General features: G+C 39.5%; 3 protein-coding genes across 4 annotated transcripts in view; 2 read left to right on the forward strand and 1 right to left on the reverse strand.

The window, feature by feature from the left end:
- LOC104949498 (desmoplakin-like) overlaps positions 1–153 on the forward strand; it is an 8,023-nt gene extending 7,870 nt beyond the window's left edge. The window contains exon 12 of the mRNA XM_010775861.1: positions 148–153. Coding sequence (XP_010774163.1) covers positions 148–153 — 6 coding nt within the window. The remainder of the gene's footprint in view (positions 1–147) is intronic.
- A 344-nt stretch (positions 154–497) lies between these two features.
- Positions 498–2,544, reverse strand: LOC104949488 (uncharacterized). The gene is made up of 4 exons (XM_010775848.1): positions 2,112–2,544; positions 1,128–1,212; positions 802–920; positions 498–693 (listed from the first exon to the last, which is right to left on the reverse strand). Exons 1-4 carry the CDS (start codon positions 2,345–2,347, stop codon positions 516–518), a joined length of 618 nt encoding a protein of 205 aa, XP_010774150.1. The 5' UTR covers positions 2,348–2,544; the 3' UTR covers positions 498–515.
- Positions 2,545–9,539: 6,995 nt separating this feature from the next.
- The window catches only part of slc22a23 (solute carrier family 22 member 23), a 43,355-nt gene continuing 30,719 nt past the window's right edge, over positions 9,540–22,175 (forward strand). The window contains exons 1-4 of one of the 2 annotated variants that reach the window (XM_010775850.1): positions 9,540–9,879; positions 9,963–10,524; positions 16,778–16,881; positions 17,018–17,172. In XM_010775850.1, the coding sequence (XP_010774152.1) occupies positions 10,087–10,524; positions 16,778–16,881; positions 17,018–17,172 (697 nt within the window). In that variant the 5' untranslated portion in view covers positions 9,540–9,879; positions 9,963–10,086. Of the gene's footprint in view, positions 10,525–16,777; positions 16,882–17,017; positions 17,173–22,175 lie in introns of both variants that reach the window. The other variant, XM_010775849.1, reaches the window with a different exon arrangement.

A 22,175-nucleotide genomic window follows, 5' to 3' on the forward strand; every position in this document is an offset into this window, starting at 1 on the left:
CCCGGGCCTCTTTCACTCACGGATCAGGTTTTGGCTGCATGTCCAGATGGTTTCAGTTACAGGAGGTCAGAATAAGTGATAGTGTAAGTGCATCCCCCTCCTTTCTGTCATCCTCACTTCACATCAAAAATGGTGCTACCTATTCAGGCATGAACACACATGCAGGTGCTACTTTTCATTCTGCCAAACAGGTTGTAATACTATTGGACAAAGTGTTTTGTGCGTAGGGTGCCATCAAGTTCACTCTTACTAGCGACTATTCTGTATCATTTAGTGAAAACAAGTCATTACAACTCTTTTTAACATGAAATGCATTATATTATATATATTGTGTAAAGGGTTTAGTCCATTAAAGGGGAACACAGATGATTAATTACACTTTTATCCTGTATTTCATCATTTTATATTTGATCCTACAATATATATATATATATATATAGTGATGTGTTTTGATGAGGAATATTATCATAAAATTCATTTCAATCGTATTACCCACATTTGTTTTGATTGGGATCTTAGATGTCTCTAATGAATGTAGTGCTCACCTTTTGCTGAGAAATCCAGGCGATGGCGTCATTAAAGATCCTCCCCCCTTCCTGGGAACCCACGCTGCTTTTTCTCCGTCTGATTGTCGTCACACTACTGCCTAGTTGCTGTTGAATAGCACCATGCATGTGCTGGAACTGTTCTACGCTGTAGTTGTAGAATAAAAAGGAATATTTGTGAATCTTCCAGAGGGCACACTGAGCCATGAACATCAAAGACATCTGCAGCAAACTATCACGCTGCATCTTATCTTACTTTCCGAAGACGTCATTAGGTATACGCATTTGCTGCAGGTCCCTGCCACAGACCATCATCTGCTCCATGGTTTCTGCAGCCATCATCAACAGCTTGTCTGCCTCTGCAGCTTGACCCCCCTATAGAATCACACAGCACAGACACTAAACTCTTTACTCCTGCCAAATGATACTTCACTTGAATCGTTGTGGATGATATTATCTGTTTTTAAAATCATATCTGATGATAAAGCATTGGCATGTTGCTGCATGAAGAGAACAACTTATAACAATTAGTGAAACCACACACTTGAGTTGAGTTCAGTGTAATCTGTATGCTTCACTTACACCCTGGAGGATCCTATCGGCCCTCTGCAGGAAGCCCTGGCACTGGTTTGTCAGGTACATAGCTTTGTGCTGAATTGTCTGTGCACTACACATGATGGGAAAAAAACAAAACAACACATTTTCAGAGTTTGTAATATAACTTAAACAAAATATCAATGTAAAAAGCATATTTTAAAAATAAGTTTTAGACACAGTTACTATACTATATACTTACTATAAATATGTTAGAGGTTTTAATGAAAAAACTGCGTGACAACAGGACATTTCTGGTGAGGAATAATCCTTTTCAAAATCATAAACTTGCAGTTTAATCCTTAAACAATTTTTGTACAAGGAAAAGGTCATAAAAAGTTCGCCAATACAAAAAATGAACAAACTCTTGACTTTCTCTCTTTAAAGAGATTGCAACTCCCCTATTCGTGTTTTACTTTAACCTTTGTTCACCATAAGTTAAGCATTAAGAATATTTTTTTATATAAGGAAATAGTTTGTACAGCAAGGAAATAGTTTGAAAAGCTCTGTCACAGAAATCATCACAAACATTAGCAGTCACATCATAATGAATGACTGAACTGGAAGACATTCAAGGGGAATATGCACGTAGGCTATTTCCTATATGGAATATTTGGCAATCAATCAAGATTGATACAACAATGATTACTTTGAAACGAAAAACAAACTAGGGAAATTACGTTCTTAGCAATGTAGGTCAACACGGATCCTGTTTAGATTTTGGACCAATAAAATACTTGGCTCGTTTGATTACATTTCTTAATCTTAATGGTGCCAATAAAAACAACATTATCGATTAAACATTCCCAAATGGGGTTTATGGCTTTAGCTACATGGACGCCGATGACAAAACATGTATTAATAATGAATGTGTAGTTTATGGTTCAGCGATTTGGAAGCTGTGAAAAAACGTATTTAAATACATGTAAAGGCTTATTAAAGCAAAACATCAGGCAACAGGTGATTTCCTACCTCACTCCCCCACCTGCCGCCCCCATGCTAACGGCCATCTTCGGTCCCCCGGACCCGTGCAAGGAGGTCTTGGAGTAGGCGTAGGTGTATCCGCCGTCCCCCGGTGGGTATTCTCCTTGGAAGCCGTTTCCCCCGGCTAACATGTCGTTTCTGAAACTTGCATTCGCCAAATCCTGTCTCGAATTACTCCTCAGGCCCAAGGTGGGCAATTTCGTATTAGAGCCGTACATACTCATGTTTGCGAAGTTAGTTTGAACAAAGTCTTAAAATGTCGGTGTGCTGTGTCGTACACACAGAGGACATACCGCGCTCCCCTCCTGTCTCCTGTTGCGCAGATAATGCTCTGCTCTGTGTGAATAGACGGAAGCTGGCCGCTTTTGGACAGAAACCACACCTTGCTATGTTTACGAAACACTCCTGGCACCCTCTGGTCTGTGTGGGAAGATTATTGCTCGGGCTGCCTTTTCGTTCTTCTAAAAAGTTGTTAAGCATGTCGTAATCACAACTTTTGATTTCAATATGCATACATGAAACAAAATGTGTTCAACTTTGAGTAAGCTAATAGACTTTCCTGGGAAAAGTGAATAAAAGCCTATGAGATGGGCTACTTAGCCACTGTTCTTCAAACTAGAACTCTATGTTGTTTTGGCAATTGTAAAGGATAACATATCCTATAACTTTCTGCTTTATGTCTAAATTATGAATTTGAGACAGGCTTTGTCATTGTATTGGATTAGGTATTGGTTAGGTGTAGGCTACTTCATACTGTTGTTTAAATTTTTATTTCTATTTACTTTTAAGTCTAATTAGATAAAACATGTTTTCTCAGTTGTAGCTTGTTTGTAATTGTTTTTTCTTGACTGCATCAAAAGAAAATTCTGCCTTTCCTGTTGATGATTGAACGTAATGTGTCAATGAATAACAGCTGGAAATTAGCCTCCACTGTGATATATCCATCTCTACATTTTTCACATAATAAATACAAAAATAAAAATAACTTATTCTTAAAGACTGCCTGTCTTTTTATAGATGTTTACTTATCACCCCATCAGCCTCTATGAAGACTTATTCTAAATTCGTGATGTGATTTATGTTTGGATTTAAGATTTAAACTATGGTTTTCTTGCTATTTTTTTGACCTGCTTTCCTTTATTCAAACCCTGGCAAGTAATAGTGCAGTTTATAAACAGTTTACAATAATTGAAAAATACAGCAGCCGGCACATTAAATCCTCAGCAGAGTCAGTAGAGATAGTGGTTGTGCAAAGAATTTCTCATCCATGGTTTAACATTCTTGAGGTCAGAAGGAGTCCACTTGATTGATGTGTGTTTGGTGTCGCTGCTTGAAGCTGACAAACAAGTAACACCAAGTTCACTAAGTATTTATTTTATGTTTATCTCCATTCCTCTTGTCGTGGATATTTTAAACTTGTCAATACTGTAAAGATGTACAATGAGAGTAATCAATAATAAACTGGTGAAAGCAAGCAGCGTTGTCTTTCGTTGGTTCTTTATTTGAAGCGCTTCAAAGGTACATGTCTCACAGAGTACAGAGTAGTCTGCAGGAGTGCACACAGGGTATAATGTGTGTGTGTGTTTTATAGAGGACTGTTGCTGTGCTGGAAGTAAAAGAGATAAGATTTTCCTTAGAAAACTGTTATCTTACAATGCTCTCATAGGGAGAGCCACATCCTCCAGGTACGACCTTGGCGGGTACAACAGGTCGAGTTGACCAAACAATTTCTAAGCATAATATCATCATTTGGTTTTACTATATAAAGTAATATAAGAAATTGCCACTACACTCTGCACACACACACCACAGGTGGTTTATGTTTTTTCAATATGTACAACCCAAATACACATCTCAAAATGTAAAAATCACTGTTGGACATCATTTGGAAAGTGGAAGGGAGTGAAGGCAGTTCCAGAAAATTTAAAGTCAATGAAAAGTCTGAAAATAAAACGTAACTTGAGTGGGATTTTATTTCCCATCACATTTTGGTAGATAACAAATTGAAAATATATAAAATATACATGCACAGAATGTCTCAAGTGCTTTGGTCTTTATTAATTAAGTTCATCATGATAACGTTTCTAAGCCTAGGATCAATAGAGAAAACTCTATGACTTGGGTGACATATTGTGCCCTCTGCTGAGTGTTAGCCACTAAGCACAGGTACTCATCGCATAGAAGTGTGAGAACAGATAGAATTAGAGATAGATAGCAGGCAGTCATTGAAACCAACACCATAAACTGGAATTTTCCAGCCATTCAAGCATACCTTAATTTTTCACAGTCAAACTTTTTAACCCGACTTGGCATGAGTTGTCTGCCCCTGATATGACACAGTGCCTCATCTGGTAATTATTTTTGAATTTCAAACAAAAAAAAACCTGAAACGCCAAACACACCCATCTAAAGACACGCCTGACATTTTTTTTATACCACTATTGGCTAAGGTGGGTTTGCTTTACATACTCACTTTTTTCGTCACTCTTAATACATGTTCTAAAAACAAAAGACACTGCAAGACTGAACATGTACAATTTTCCAAATTTCTGTCTAATAACAGCTTTCGTGCAAAGAGACACGGACTGAACAGTGGGACAGTGAACCTTGCTGTATAATGAGATAATGAGGAATAATTGGAAGCATGCCATTAATTATAAGCTCTGCAATAAAAAGGGTTTGGCCTCATTAAACCTCAGCCACACAACTGCCTAAGAGTTGTTTCTGAGATTCTTGTGCAGAGATTTTTTTTCACAGCATTCACATTTCTTTTTTGTAAGATATGAATCATTCTGGGAGATTCAAATGTCATGACGGTTACAGTAAGGTGTGCCAAATAATGCAGGTATAGTTCTTAGTTATATTCATAATTTGTAATACCTGCACTGGAGCGACCCTCTAGCTTATCACCCTCAATCCTTGTTTTGTTTTTAACCGTCACTATCCGTCTGCATTGTCCATTCAGATACACAGAGCCATTTGAGGGGAAAGTTAACTGTCAGCTTACAGCTTGGGAGTAAATATTTAACTTGATGTTTGCTCTCACTGCGGGTCACTGCAATATTTCCCGGTTGTGAAGAGGAGATTTGTTGCAATAGGGAATTTGTCACTCTTGTAGTGTTGTCATCATCAAACTGGCATCTGGAATATAAAACTACACGTATTCACACCAAAGTGTATGATTTTATATCAAAAACAATGCAAGGGCATCACCAGGTTTACTCTGAAGAATCAAGTCTAGTGATTCACAGTAGAGGCGAGGCCTGCTGACACTTGTAGACACATGTATGATATAATTTCCAGACACTGACATGACATCATTCATGAGTAAACAGTGAGGTAAAAAGTCAACCCTGACAGCTGGTTTATTAAATTACGTAGCCAATTAACATTGTCTCACGTATTAACACTGTGATCTAAGTTTCCCCAGCAGCTTGTTAACACACAGATGGTTCCTCAGACTTTCCACTGATTCATGGATTCATATACTGAAATTCAGACATGTCTTCAGTGCTGCTTCACAGGACCACTGGGGGGATAGAACCAAGGTTGTCACATTAACTAAATGAAAAGGAATTTAGCAAATACATAACAAAAAATAGAGGGTGCAATAGCCATGGTTTTATAAACACTGAGGTCAGAAACCCCCGTCTTCAAGAAATGTTTGACTTCAACTTGACCTCACTACATGATAATATAAATTCATTTCGAAGGCATTTTTTCCTGGTGAAATGTAATCTTTATATCAAGCAATTTGTTATACAAACAAAACCAGAAACAGCCTTTAAATGCCTTATATATCTTAGAATATTAACTTCTCATCATGTCATAACCCCCCCCCCCTCCAATATTCCTCAGAATATAAGGCCCATGGCCTCAGTATAAACAAATTAAAAATAGAGGGTTCAATAGCCATGGTTTTATAAACACTGAGGTCAGAAACCCCCGTCTTCAAGAAATGTTTGACTTCAACTTGACCTGACTACATGATAATATAAATTAATTTTGAAGGCATTTTTTCTTGGTGAAATGTAATCTTTATATCAAGCAATTTTTTATACAAACAAAAGCAGAAACAGCCTTTAAATGCCTTATCTATCTTAGAATATTAACTCCTCATCATGTCATAACCCCACCCCCCCCCAATATTCCTCAGAATAAAACTCATAAAACTCATAAATAAACTGATGTAAAAATCATCAGAGGCCATTCCGCAATAATTAAGAGCTAAAAAAGAAAAGTAACCTTTGTATGACATTTTTTTCTTTTACAATATTTGCTTATCTGCAGGAAATCTTTTTACAGTATGTATGTGTGTGTTTGTATCTTTGTGTGGTCGTGCACAGTCCACACTGCGTGTACCCAGTCCATTGTTATTCTTACCTAAGTTGATACTAACCCCATAGCAATAAATCCCACATGATTGCACTAGTCTTTCTCTTGGACTAAAGTGCACTAAAAGGAATTTGTGGTTATATTGTCCGGGGAAGCATTTCGTTTTATCACAAAACATTATGATACATAGACACACAAACACATAGATACACCGTTATCACACTGAAAAAGTACACTTGTGTTTTCTCAGCAGACGAAATCTGACTCACTGACTGCTCAGTGAAAGCTCAGTCACACCTCTGAAATCGTTTTTCTCAGTTTTACCACTCATCTGTAACCGGTTGAATTATGAGACACATGCAATCACATAAAACATGCACACAGGTACACACACATAGCTCGTCTAGGGCGGGTCCTGGACACACCTGAATTAGTTGCTAGGGAGTGGCAAGCAGGTTTGAATGATAACAAACAGCACAGGGAGATAGTATGACGGTACAACGGTTAACTGGTTTCTGTTGGCCTACAGCCATGCGTCTGAATGACAGATTTGTAGAAGATGCAGATAAAAGAAATCCGGCAATTCAGGTTTTTTCTCAATCATTAACTTTCAGATAATAGAAGTGGGCAAAGAAAAAAATTAGTGTTTTTTTTTTATCCAACATTTATTCTGACTTTTTTTAAGTGAGATTTTTTTTTTCTGCACATCCCAACTGCATTCACAACTTTGAAAAATGAAAAATGTGAGAAAACACAAAAAGGCTTTGTTGCAGTATAGTTTTGAGATTCAAAGTGCAGTAATGTCAAGAAAGCATTGCTGTTGCTCCAGTCTGCCTGCAGGGGGCATCAGTGTTTAACAAGACAGATCATGTCGTTTGAGGGCCCTTAAGATTCCTGGGGTCAGGATCCAACATGTTTGCTATGCCTGCTGAATGCCTGAGCACTTGTTGTTAATTCTTAATGTCCAACGTTCATCAAACTCTACCCCAAGGTAATGTGTCACAGTTGAGAATTGCAGTTTTGAATAGTCAAAAATCGAAAATGCCTCCACTCATGTTATTGTGGAACTCAAATGAGATGTATTCAACCATTGAGTGAACAAAAACAGTATGTAATAGCACATCATGGCCAGGAGGGTGAAGCATTGCTAAACACATGTTCTGAACATGAAGTAGGAGTCTGCTTATCACATGGTCAGATAAATATAGACTAATAAGCTAGTGGGTGTAAATCATACCTGACTCATGTTACACTCTTTATTCTTAAATATATCCGATTAAGCTTCCCCTAAATCCTTTTACAGTGAATATTACAACACAAAACTCTCATGTTAATAATTACAAACATACAGGATGTGTTTAGGTCAAACTTAAGTTATAATAATATATTTTTTTTTTAAAAAACAAGAGATAAGAGAGTAGTTTTGCAACAGAATGTTTAATAAGGTTCCCAATGATACATTCATTGTAATTATGTCTTGCAAAAACAATGTAGGATTTGAGTAAATAAGAGGAATAAGCTTTTTAAATTGTTAATAATCTTCTCTGATAATGATCAGATAGATTGTGTTGATTAAAATGTGTAACACAGCATGTGGTGGATATGTGATTTGTTGCTATATAGAATATACAGACACTTTTTAAAAGATCTGTAAATTATGACTTTATTGAAAGGTAATATATAATTGATTAATGTATTATAGATTAATAAAGAAAAGCTATGGGTTGCCAGGTTGGGATAATCCATATCCTTAGGTCTGGTGCTCTTAATTTCTCCATGATAAATTGTCTTTTTAGTTCTTCAGGTCAACAAACGTCAATGTTTAGTTGAACCACTCAGCTGCTGGAAAGAGCTAGAGATCATCTGGAAGAAAAACCTTTTAACATTTACAACTTCAGACTACGGCTGACTGCATACTGCTGACTTTCAACAGTCACTTTCACAAAAAGCTAAAACCTGCAAATAAAACTTGAAAATTATTGATTCACTTTTCAAAATACAGTGTTAGTAGCATATCCCTCTAAAAGCCAGGGGCGGATTAAGTACTTAGATCTTTTACTTTAGTAAAAATAGCAATAGCCTACTACTGTCCATCTTAGCCTACAACATTACCTAATCAATTATTTGTTGATTATATAATATTCCTTAGAATCTGAATCTTCAAATAAAACAAATTATCAAATGAATGTAGTGAAATTAAATATACTAGTATAAAATAAATAAAAATAGGCAATTATTTGCCTCTGAATTGCAGGGAAATATAAGTATGAAAAAAATACTCAGGTCAAGTCTAAGAACCTCAACCTTGTGTTTAGGTAAAGTAGCCTACTTTGGTAAATGTATTTAGTTACTGTAAACCCCTGTGAAATGGTGCTGCTATGCTGTAAACACAAGTGTTCTTGTATAATAAAGAGGTTTAGGCTATACTTTAACCATAGGCTGCAACAAATGGCATGTTTATATTGTGTGGGTGTAGACAGAGTTCCTCCTCTGTCAATAGGACACTTTCATTCATTCATTATCAACAACAATATTAAAGGTGGGGTAGGTACGTTTGAGAAACCGGCTCGATAGCAATGAATATCTTAAGTGCTTTGACAAAAAATCCATTAAAAAATGTCATCTGTGGAAGCCGCAGTACTTTAAAAAGCAAGACCAATCATTTGAGCCGGCCCGGCTAAAATAACTGGATGGCCTACCTGCCTGTCAGCCTTCCATCTGTGCACAAACTTATCTCGTGCCCTCATTGGTCATGTGCGCGTTCGTGTGTGTTGTAGGAGGGGCTCTGTAAGGAAGTGGCCGACTTTTTCCGGCTGTGTATTTTCAAATTCTAGCGCACTCGAGCTGGTTTCTCCAAAATTACCTACCCCACCTTTAAGGACAATGTTATTTGGAAGAACCCAAGATACTGCACCATTAGAATGTGTGGAACTATGGTTGCCATGGTTTGATTTTTAAAAATACACTACCATGCAGTCTATAGGACTACACAGAGTTGCACACATATGTACTATAAAAGCACAGTTAACTGTATGTTATTTATTCAAACATGTTTTAATACTTTTAATACGTCTAATATATCAAATAATTGGAATTAAAAGCACTGGTGTCTTTTTAGTTTATGTAACGTTGTTTTCAGGGATTTACTTTAAATGCTTCACATTGAATTAGCATTTTCCTTTCAAAGTGGTTACTAGTGGTTACAGGTAGCCATGTTGGGGAAGAGTCGAAATGCACACAACCTTTATGGGCAGGTGTGTTAGCCTACCTGTGGCTCCCGCAGGAAGCACTTCCCTCAGCTGCCACGGCTGACCGACACAGACAAAACGAAAAGAGACGAGGGACAAGATCATGAAGTATTTCCCCTCTTCACTGCTCCAATTCTCTGCGATCCGCTTTTGTGTCGGTGCGTGATCCTGCGGTGAGTCTCGCACGGGGGTTTTGCTGGCAGACGGGGTGAAGTGCTTCCTGATAATAAAGAGGTGCGTCTTATTTCCATTCCAGTGATTGACTGCGCACGGCTTTCACCGGCGGAGCTGGGGGCATTGACGCATTGTGGAGTCGACAGGGGGTAGCACTGCAACCAGGACTTCGCTTCACAACGGAGGCATCTCTCGGCGGAACCGCGATGGCCATGGTGCAGCTCGACAGGGAGGATCACCAACCTGAGAACGGCTTCGTGTCCCCCGAAACCACGTCGCCGGGGCTGCTGACACTCACCGACGGCTCCGTTCTGCCATTTCTCGGGGGTTTTGGGAAGTACCAGAAACAGCTGATCGTGCTGACATGGATCCCGGCGTTATTCATTGGATTCAGCCAGTACTCTGATAATTTCCTCCTTGCCCAGCCGAACAACACATGTATCCAGCCTTTGGCAAACCTGACTTATCACAATGCAACCCATTCCTCGTTGTTGGACGGTCCAAAAAACATCAGTGCGCGGGCAGCTCGTATGTATGCCAATGGAAGTTACGGTACCCACAATGACACGGCCAACATGCACTGTGGGTGCAGTGAGTGGACTTTCGAGCTGCACACTGGGCTCGTACAGAACGTGGTTACCAAGGTAAGCTGTCCATTTTATGGGTGGACATACTCTCTCATATTGTTTGATGCATCTTTGACACCTTATCCGCCCCAATCCCATTAGGATCGATTTACGTTAGCAGAGGAAATTCTGGCATGAACGCTACACCCATATTTCAATCAGCAGCAGTCGTGTATATACATTATTTGACAGCTTCTGGATAGTAGGTGTGCCTCAAAAGAGCATCAAAGGCGTGTATTTCTCCACAGTGGGCCATCTAGCACTGATTCATTTTTTATATTCTGTAGAGATTATTAGACTAGGTTCACGTTGGACTTGAAAGTGGTATGATTGTTTATGTGGGAGCATACACGGTGCTGACACAAAGTGTGTCCTATCGCAGAGAGACGCCATTATTGGCACATTGGGCAATACTGCCAGGGCTATAGTCATTTGTCGTCGTCGTCGTACTGGACATAATAGACATGGAGCCATTTAATTTGGAGCAAAGGTCATTACTGCTCTCTCTAGAATAATGCAACCCCATCCCTGGCCAAACATCACACCCTATCACTGCAATAACCAAACAGCAGGGAGATATTCGTACTATGGCCACTTTAAGTATGTCTGTGATGTGATCACATTACCATTGTATTATAATATTCCTATCTGCACTGGCCTGCAGTCATCATAGAGGGTCTGGGGGTAATAGATTGATACCTCATTATGCACATCAGCTCTTCTCCCATTGTGGAGATGCATGTTTACACTAAATGATCTAATTGTATTTTTGTAAAGCATGTTTTGATCCACAGGGCTCTAATATATTAGCAAACCGGATATCATGATTGATGGGATAATGTGGTTACATCTTCTGAGAAAAGACTGATTGCACAATTAAACTCTTGAAAGAGAAACCTTACCAGATCGAGAATCATTTTCAACATCTGTTTTGGCTAGACAAAATTCAGAAATGTGGATACACACAATAATAACCTCACATACCCTTGTAATCACCTTATCTTCAATATATTTACCTTTTTAAAGAATATAGCATGCATTCCATAATCAAAAGGTTCAGGTAGATGGGTTTTGAAGCATCTCTGTGCAGTGGGAGGCACTCTGAGATTACATCCAATGAGATGCCAACAGCCCATCTGCTTATGACTGATACTGTCCCCATTTAAATAAATAAATAAAATATAACCTTGGCATTTAAATCGAGCTAGGGGGCAGAGCGACAGTTTAAGTCTTGATTTATTTACTGTCCGTAGGGTAATTTAGGGGGTGTCCTAAAGCCAGACTGAAAACACATTTTTTACAGTTTGAAGCCTCTAAAATACTCATATCCTGCAGCTGGATATGAAGTCATATGGGATGAAAATCGACTTGGTGGATCCCCATTACTAACAATCTAAAAATGTCTGTTCTCTCTTTGGTAAACAAGGAGAAGTTTCTGATATAAGAGGTTTGGTACAAAAACAATTGCGGCTCTCCTAGAATGCTGGTGCTAACCTGTAGATGCTAATGTTGCCTTTGCACACATAAGGAGAATGTCATGTTGACACTACCACTACTGCAGGTCATTGACGGCCCTGAGCAGTTGGTGAAGTGTCTCGTCTTCCCTGACCCAGTCCACATTCTGACAAGGTCACCGTCAGGAGAAATTGAATCGGATGACGAATCCTGAATGGGAGCCAAAAGTGATGCAGAATTGGCTTCATCGCTTCTCGTTGGCCTCGTCTATTTTGACGGCCAATCCCTTACTCTTCCAAGGCCGTTGTTTCCTACCAGCAGTGCAGACACTAGGATGTACGATCTAGGATGTAGGAAGTGATGACTTGGCATTTCTCCCTGTGTTTGGATAGTATATACTGTAGGCATAACTTCACATGACTGGGCTCAGCTATCTGTGACACTGGATCCCTAAAAAAACTCGGCCAACACCTACGTTATGCAGTAGTGTCTCTGTCAAAATGTCCCAGCGCATTCAAACTCTGTGTTACTCCATTTAGGCCTCCATATCATGCGAGGAAAATATGTAAATATATGGAGATTATTTCACCTTGTGGTGTACATTTTGTGTTTCGGTAACAGGAGTTCATTTCTGCTCACTCCATTTGTCTCATGGTGTCACAGAAAGATAGCTTTGATGGAGGTGGTTGGGGTGGTGGAGAAAGATCCAGAGTGGTTAATGTGGAGACCCGTACTAATTGAGTCAAATCTCTCCTCAGGGTACGTCTTAATTGGACTGAGCCTTAGAAATGAGGATGTATCATTACTCAGAAACAGATAGAGTCTCTCTGCAACCTATCCTACTCAGCTCCCATTCAGATGGGTAGCAGCTGCACACGCCTGCCCGAAATAGTGGGCTGAGAATTGCTTCAAAGCAAAGATTAACCTCTATGCTGATTCCCTGTGAAAGCCCTCTTCTTGTTCATTGTGTAAGAGACACTAGCCATTAAGAGATTGATCAATTCAACATATAGTTATTTTCTAAAACTTCAATTGGTACAAAAGTATGACATTTGGCCAAGCTATGTTTTTCTTTGGAACACACAATTATTCCTCTTTAGCCAGTAAGATGTCAGAAAAATGTCTAAACAAATAAGATGCGAGTTGCAAGTTTATGATTTATATTTTGTCTGATCAACAGTCTAAAAACCGCAGGAAAGCAGCTCGCAGTCAACAGCTTTTAAATTGTTCGGTTATGTCAGATGTTATTGTAAACTGATTATTTTTGGTTAAAAAAACAAGACTAAAGATTTAGGTTCTGAGAAATGGTGACCATTTTTATGTTCTTCATTTTACAACAATATATATATTTTTATTATTGAATCGACAAGAAGAATAATGGGCCGATTGGGCAATCAATAGTGGAAATAGTTATTAGATGCCGCTCTAGATGAGTAATTTATTGAACAATTGATTTAGTACTTCAGTCAGTGTCAGTTGTGTATTGTTTTTCTGTTTGAGTATTGTATGAGTGCAATAAGAATGATATGTTGTAAAAGCATATTGGTCGGTACACCCAGACCCAGTATCAGTGTGCTGGAGGTCGCACACCCATAGATCTGAAAGTTGATACTGTAGTTTAACACCCATGCAGGCCTCTCTGCTCTGTGTCCCTCCATACTGTTTACCCAGCTGGCTGGCTCCTTCCACAGACCCTGGATCAGTGTGGGACACTTTGAAATAGTCTCAGCTGTCGAAAGATGATGACCCCACTGCAGATACCGAGTCAGCACACAATGACAGCCACTCACAGCGTCAGCTGGAAGGAAAGACGCTGGTGTGACCCAGAGATAAAGCTGTGTGTGTGTCTGTGTGTGTGTGTGTGCGCGTGTGCACGTGTGTGCGTGCGCACTGCAGGCTAATTTCTGATAAGTTTCCTAACAGGGAGGGGTCAACATGGTGGGGTTTCTTACACTCCACTGTAGTGCATGTTTGTTTATAGAGTTGTGTAATGGAATTCAGGTTGTAGGAGTGTTGGTCGGTTGTTGATGCATATCAGGTCGCTTTGGTGACAGATATGTCTACGTATGTTTCTCAACTTTCGACTTTTTAATCAATGAATAATAGATTGACAAAAAAAGGTTTGTTGTTTCACCATCTGTCACTGCTGGTTGCAGGGAAACATAAATGCCATCAGCTAACTTGTCAAACATGCCAGTTGTAATCAGTTCATGTATAGCATAATCTGAAGGCTACAGTAGTATGACAGTTATATTAAACACGTCACACCTGCTCTCAGGCTGTGTGTCCCTCAGGCTACACCTGCAATGTCACATATCTGTGTAATGTTTCCTTGTTGACTTCAAGGAACCAAACTGCCAAGGATAGAGAGTATTCAGGGCGTGAACGTATATTTCAGCTCTCTCTTTTGTGATTTTCTTTTACCCTTACCTAAGCTATCACCACATTACAGGATTTAAACCCTCTGGTGCAGCAGTGGTGCTAAAACCTGCACTTGGAAGCAGAAAATAGTCTGATAACCAGCATGATGGTCTGTTGCTAGGCAGTAACTATGCAGCAGTCTCTATGTTTTCTCCCCACAACTGCTTTTAAGCATCTCTTATCCCTCTTTTTTTAGCCTGTTATTCTTACCCATACGTTCCTTTTATTCTTTGCATTTCTTTGTATGTTCTGTTTCTACATTGTATAATCTTTATTCCTCCTTCCTCTTGTGCTTTCTTCCATCACCCTCCCTCCTCTTCTCCCCCTCCTTTGAAACCTCCCACCCACCTCTCTGTAGTTCAACGGGTGCAGAATTTTGCAACTGTAGTTGAGAGCGTCTTCATCTTGGCTAATGAGACTCACTTGTGTGGACCGATCATTGGTGGCCGGTCATTCGAGAGAGGTTGACAGACACCCTGGGGATTTTAACTGATTTCCCTTTGGCCCTTCATTGTTCTGCATTTTCTGTCAGCAGTTACCATTTTTATGAGTATAACCCGACTGTGCACACTGACTTTAATCACTACTCCCAAATGAGCTAGACAATAGCAAGGGAGCAACTGGCAGAATTAATAAGGCCATTGCAGACACGCTGCAAGGATTTGATTTCTTTGCTCTGCTATATTTAAACATCTTGATATTATTGTGCTAATAGCAGTGTGGAAGCCCATTCATGATTGTGTATAAACCCAGTTAGACAGTTGGCCTTTACAGACTTGTTTAATAAACATGCAAATTGGCTTTGAAATAAAACCCATTATGATACCTTAGCCATACCAATGTCTGTGTTTCCATTTCACTTGCTGCTTTGTCACTTGCATGTGACTTGCTTCTTTTAAAACATTGGTAATTTGTCTGTGATCAGCACAGATTACCAAACCATTATTACCAGATTACCAAACTGTCTTCCAGCTGTGCAGTGCCTGATTCCTCTGTTTTTGCAGACTCAGACTTTCATCTCATTTCAGTTGGTCATAGTACCTTAGTTGTGTAGTAATTGTGCAACAGGAACTTGTTTTACTCCCTCTGTCTTTTTCCTCTGCTGACATCAATACTGAAACCATGAGTGAGTTGCATGCTTGGATCATGTGATGGCCGGGTGGCTCTGGGTAATCCTGGAGCGTTCCATTCTAAACAGGTCACTGTGGCAGAGGTTAAGAGAGGTTAGAGTCCCTCAGAGAAGAAATGTAAGAACAAACTACACTCTGTATTTCAAGACAAGGTTGAGCTGAATATGATTTTCTGTGGCAGTAAATGTTACTTATTCCCTATAGGGGCAATTGTCTGGTGAATAGATGAGGCAGAATTGCACCTGCTCTGTTGCCACGCCCGTCTGCCAAATCTTGCAGCTACTGTCCGTACAGACAACCGTGCAGCACATGTTGCCAAAACAACCCCTAAAATCCATATCCTCTCTGAAATGTATCAGACTAAACTACTTTACTAGGATCAATAAATTATAATGTCAATGGCAGTCATAGTTGCAGGTTATGGATAGATTTTATTAGGTATTGAGTTTCTTCCTACAAGCACTTCACATGCTCATACTCCACTGGGCTTTTAATTTCCCTCTGAACCTCTCTACGGTCTTACGCTGTATACAAGGTCTGTTTGTCACACCTTGTGACAAAAGCCACTGTGTATTGGGCGTGTTTGATTCATGTGAAAGCAGGCAAACACTGCATTGTTTGCACTCTAGGAATCCTTCCTGAGAGTTTCAGACAGCAAATAAAATGAGTGGAAGCAGAGTTGACTGTAATAATGTACACCGTTTCGCCACAGTAAAAGAGGCATATACACAAAATAAATAAGAAATGACAGCTTAGTGATTTTTGTCATTAATAGACATGATTTAATCCCTGATCTTGATTTGCAGAGAAACAATACCTTTCCAATATTTCAATATAATGCTAAATGTACTAATAGAGGAAAATATCAACCCAATATTTTGACAAGTTGACATAGCTTTTTGATACTTGCAGGAATCCTATTTTGCAGACCTGAATTAGATGTTAACCAAGTCTATTAGTATTTCCTTTGGATAAATTATTGGTTTAAAGCTGTTTTAGGGAATCATTCAGTCTAATGACTAAAAGTTAAACAATAAACATATAAAAGGTAATTGTTGTATGAATATTATAACAATGTTCCTTTTGGACGCAATACCAGGAAGACGTGTCACAGAACGTATCCTACTCATATTTTAATCATTTATGTTTTGAGTGGTCATAATGGCCCATCAAATTTGACAGACCTTAGTCAATAGATAAAAAGGCAATTTTGTACCGAGCATAAATGTATTTGAACTAATGCCTGTGTTTATTTGTCTCTACAGTGGAGTCTGGTGTGTGATTCAGCATGGAAAGTCCATATCGCCAAATTCTCTCTGTTGGTGGGATCCATCTTTGGATACCTGACTTTTGGAGTCCTGGCTGACTGGTAAGATTTTCAAAACAAAATCGTTAGGTTTTTCAAAACAACCTAAAGTGTAATTTACAGCTGTGTAATACTGAAAACTCTATTTTCTACATTAAAGGTGTCAATTGTCTTAACATATCTTTACCTCTCCCTGTAGGTTTGGTCGCCACCCAGTCCTGATCATTTCGGTGCTGTTCATGCTGGTGTTTGGTCTGACTGTGGCCTTCTCCGTCAACGTCCCTATGTTCAGCACCCTGCGCTTCTTTGAGGGCTTCTGCCTGGCGGGGATCTACCTTTCTCTCTATGTCCTCAGTGAGTCTTATCTCTCAACTAAATACTCTGTGCTAATGTACCTGTTGCTAAGCCTTGCCCTTGTTATTGTTGGTACGCTTTACAATATACAGTAGAACATGTGCAGTTGACCAAATGTATCACACAACAGTTGTAGTCATTTTTTTAAACAGTTAGTCTTAGATTGCCCTCAGAAGTATACACTTGCACTGGTCCTTTTTAAATGTTTCCAGTTTGTTTTAGCCGAGAGCTTTATTAAAAGTCTTAAAGCTAATGCTAACGCTAACAGACCGATGATAAAGCTCAGGTAGGAAAAAGTCAGCATTTTACTAGAGAACCATATTTACAAGAATAACTAATTACTGTGTAGTCATTTTAACACTTCTTAAAAACTATTAAAGCTAGTACAAGAAAAAGCGTCATTTCCAAATCTAATCAAGTGCAAGACACAGCCGCTAACCGTTCTCTAATATTTGATAAGCATTAGCATCCTGGCTCCTATGCAGTTGTCCCAGTACCAAAATCCAACAAAAATAATGTAGTTAGCTAGTTTTTTTTGGCAAGGTTTATATAAAAGACATAATCCTACAAACTCTTTTAATAGGGAATATTTTTTCTTAATGGTGTACAATGCACACAACCTCAGTATGTTGAGAAATCCAAATCTAGTCAGACCTGGTTACATTTTTAAGCTTCTGTTGGACAATTGTTGGTCCTGGGAGGGGTTTGTAACACGAGGAGGCTACTTATCTGTGAAATTGTGAACATTGAATATTTTTGCTGACACATTTAGTTTCAGGCCTTTAAGGTAGCACAGTTGAAACCTTTGAACGCTATTTGTTACTTTGATTAAAGTGTGTAGACTTTTGCCTTTCACTTTAACACTAAATTAAAACTGCTGAGGAGGAATGGCGTAGCAGTAGTAATACTGTAGAAAAAGCAGTTCTTTTCCATTTACACTTTACGATTTCCTTGTGGGCTAAACTGGTTTGTTTGAAACTTGGCTCCTTGTCTACTAGCAGCAGTTGTTGCACTGCAAGTTGTAGCGATCAGTTTTCACTGTTAGGGCTGAGTAAATATTTCAACATCATGATAGAAATATGTCACAATATCATTCCTTCTAAAGTTGAATTGTAATCAAACGGCACAGCTTAAATCTTACATACTAAAATATAAAATTGTGGCCCACTAAAAGACAAAAAAAACCTTAAAATCAATGCGATGATTATGTGTTGTTATCAAGTGGGTTTTGAATAGTTTAATACTGCAACATATTAGTGTTGTGATAATGCTGTGATCATTTTTGCTACATTGATTCAACCCATACCGCTCACTCTTACTCCTCCAGTGGTATCTTCCCACTCATGCTGTGTTCCTTCTGACCTGATACGTCTTATCAAAAGCTTTTTGTACTTTAATTATTGTCTTAAGCTGAGGGTAGCATTCAGCGGATAGAAGAGTAATTGTGTTGCAATGATCTTCTAACATGTATTACATTTAATGCCATTGCAGGGATACATTCACACCCAGAACAACAACCAGTACCAGCCAACTTGCCCTTGAAATGAACTCTTTAATTTTGATTTAGGTGAACCAGCATATGTCTTTTGCTGAGATTTTAAACATTGTAACTGTTAATCAATAACCCGTTAACGGCAGAAGGGGTCGGGGGTGGTGTGGGAAGAGTGTATTTTTCTCAACGATGAATCCTCTCTGTTGATATGACCTTCTCTCAGTAATCTGCATAGTAAAGGTTTTGAATAATCACTTCTGTGGGAATGTAGCATTAGTCCAAATGAAAATAGACTTTTTGTTAGCGCCCTGATAATTGGCAATGCAGTTGATGCACACTCTGGTCACAGAGATGGATCCTTAAAAGCCTCTTTAGCTGCAGTAATTGACCAGTGCAGAGGGAGGTGGCAAACATTGAGGGAAGAGGAAAATGAGAGGGAGGCAGCAAGGGCGAGAGGATGAAGGAAGGGGCCCTCTGTGTCCTTTTCATTCACATTTACTCCACACAGTATACCTTGCTCCCAAAATAGAAGGAACGTTTAGTCTGTTCTCAGGACAAAGGAACGTGGGTGGATCAGAGGGTGGAGTTTAGCTGTACAGTATGGCATTTTATCAAATATAAATGATCTTGACATCTGCGTTCATTGTTTTCACATTAGCCCACTGTTTATGGTTCAGTAAATCAATGGTTCTCAACCTGGTGGTTGGAACCCAATAGAAGATAGTGGGGTCCATATTTGTCTTTACACAAGCTTATATAACGTGCCATTATTTGTCTGATTTTGAAAGGCATTATTCTCTTTATTCAGGCACCACCTTACCCTCTGCAATCATTTTCAGGTATCTTTGTTGTTGCAAAAGGGTCACACACACATCTAAAGTTATAGCTTTATAGTTTCTGAAGCTTCAAAGGAACTGTAGAGGTAGAATTGATTTAACCTTGTTCACTCTGATGGGTCGAGCATTTACCACCATGGCCATCATTTGGAGTGTGGCTATTTAACCCATATTGATCCATTTGTATCAACATCAAGCACAAGTACTGCTTGGTTCCTTGCTTCAGGGGAACATAGATCATAATAACAACCTAATATTAACTAATAACTAGTATTTAGTGACTTCAACTTAAGCGTACTTAGCAAGACAGAAGACTGTTTGAGCTCTGCCTATTTGTATAGGTTTTGTATTGCAATACCGCTGCCCTTATTTCTGATCATGCGTGCCCTCTGTCACATGATATTTACCCTGCAACTACTCTGTATTGACAACACTCCACCAGAGCTGCTCCAAGAGAAGGAGACGAGTCGTTCAATAACACATTACTGGAGCGAATCAATCGTTTTTATTTCAAGGCCTTCTGTTTAGGGTATTCTTTCCATTTACATGACATGAGGCCACATGTTTAAAAAAAGCTAATATTCATTAAAGTCCTGACACTGAGTCAATCATATGACACTTCTGCATGTAACATTGTAACCACGTGACCTTCCTTTGTGGCTTGTTTTGTTTGACTCTGCTTACAGAGGAAAGTTGGTGCCAAATCCCAGCTTCAGCTGTTTGCACTAAAGAAATTACACTAATCCCCCCTTTCTCATCAATCCATGAGCAATTAATACCCTAGCCACACGGAGAGACGGTAACGAAAACGAACTCGATATCAAAAAAGTCTTCCTTCCACACGCAATCGGCACCAGAAACGTGTCCGTCCACACGAGAAAGCTTGACCAGCTGGAGACGCTGTAGTACATATGCCGGGCCTGTAAGTGGCGCTGTACTTCTGACACAAAATACAACAAAAGCAGCTTAGAAGACTTCACGAGCATGCATGGTTGCCCTTCTGTTTATTCTCCACGGTGGATTTAGCAGCAGAGGTGGGGAGAGGCAGGGGCCAGGGCTCTGGCTCTTTTTCTCCCTCCCCGAGGCAAGCGTGTGCTCTTGCTGTAAATCTCTCCGGTAGTCCACCAGCAGATGAAAAACACCCACCTCTCCGCCTCTTCCAAGGGACGAGGGGACTGTGCAGCAGGGTTTCCGTTAGAATTTGTATTCACCGGTCAACATTGTTAGGGAATAATTTCCTTAGGTATTCAAACTTTGACACAGTTCATCATTTTCTCCTCTCACTGTCTCCTTTCTCATGGCATAGGTCTACGGCCTTGGGTATTGCTTCTATCTCTCTTTAGGAGGGGCAGCTTGGTCACATTGTGGTTGCCAGTCTATGACAGAGCACAAGCCGCCATGAGGTAGTTTACTGTTCAGGGACGTAGGTTCCCTGGCGCACATTCTTTTCTATGGACGAGAGCTCTAGTTAGATTCATGGTCCATATTGCTTTAGTCTCACTGATGAAGAATGTTGATTATCACACTCCAAACTAGTTAAAACCTCGAGTTACAGAAAGAAGTTCTTCAGAATTAGGTTTGGCAGCCGCTGTGTCAACTCGTGACACACCACCTGTCTTGTCCCTTGGGTTCAATTCCTCCGACCGTAACCTCCACAATAAACCACCAGTGTTGCCATCAAGAGCCTCCCAGCTTCTTCCTCAGAGTGTCCTCTCTGAGTCCTCCTGACTCCCTCCATTTGCTTACAGGAAGTTTTCCCCCACAAAAGATGTCCGTTAAAGTTTGAAATCTTCCTGGACAAGAAAATTATAAAAGTAAACGGAATCAAAGGTTCCCTTCCTTGGGTGTAATTTATTTAGCTTTTTAAAACAAATGAAATAACGACCTCTATATAAATAATATAAGAATAAATGCCGGAGTCCTCTCTTTTCCTCCCCCTCTNAGATCACTGCCGGTACGTGCGCTGTTTTTAAGTTTGAAAGTTGAAAAGTTTGTGTGTCTGAAACGCTATGTGATACAGTACAGTTTACACAGCACAGTACATGTTCTGTAGCTACTATTGCACTAAATGGTAACACTTGAATACGTTATGCAAATATGCAACTTGTTTGTTGAAATGTTAATAAATGGGAGCTTCCTCAAACAGCCATCTCTTTCCCGACAATCCCCTCTGTGCACGAACCCTTACATATGGTAATTAAACATTAAAACACCTGCGGCTTATAGTCCAGTGCGGCTTATATATGTACACATCATTCAATTTAGCTGCTGCGGCTTATATTCAGGTGCGCCTTATAGTCCGAAAATTACGGTATATTGATTCTGACTTTTCTACATCCAACTCACAGGTTTATCATTACTTTGAGAAAAAAGATTATTAATTTAACCCTTTTAGAAGGGAAGATATGGTCATTTGTTCTGGGAATGTCATTTTCAAGCCTGAAACCTGAAAAACAGGCTTGGGGTTTAAGAGGTTTTAAATGCTGCCGACACAAACGAATGCCGTGCTTCCATGAGCGTCAAATCTCGCCGCAGATGGGAATACATTGCAATCAGTTGAAAGCTATTTGCGTCCCTTTATGAAGCCGAAGGAGCCTAGGAGCGTCCCAACTGCACGCCTCGGGACCCTGACCAAGCGTCGCTCGGACGTTTATGGAGTGAGAGTGTGTTGTTTT

This window comes from Notothenia coriiceps, unplaced genomic scaffold (genome assembly GCF_000735185.1).
Source record: "Notothenia coriiceps isolate Sejong01 unplaced genomic scaffold, NC01 NC01_scaffold00016293, whole genome shotgun sequence".
NCBI classification, from domain to species: Eukaryota; Metazoa; Chordata; class Actinopteri; order Perciformes; family Nototheniidae; genus Notothenia; species Notothenia coriiceps.

Excerpts from the sequence above, each read along its gene's own strand:
- LOC104949488 (XM_010775848.1), bottom strand. The coding sequence starts at position 2,347 with ATGAGTATGTACGGCTCTAATACGAAATTGCCCACCTTGGGCCTGAGG. Across the intron at positions 921-1,127 it reads CCGATAGGATCCTCCAGGGT|GGGGGTCAAGCTGCAGAGGC; the intron begins GTAAGTGAAGCA and ends GTGATTCTATAG. Across the intron at positions 694-801 it reads CCTAATGACGTCTTCGGAAA|CGTAGAACAGTTCCAGCACA; the intron begins GTAAGATAAGAT and ends CTACAACTACAG.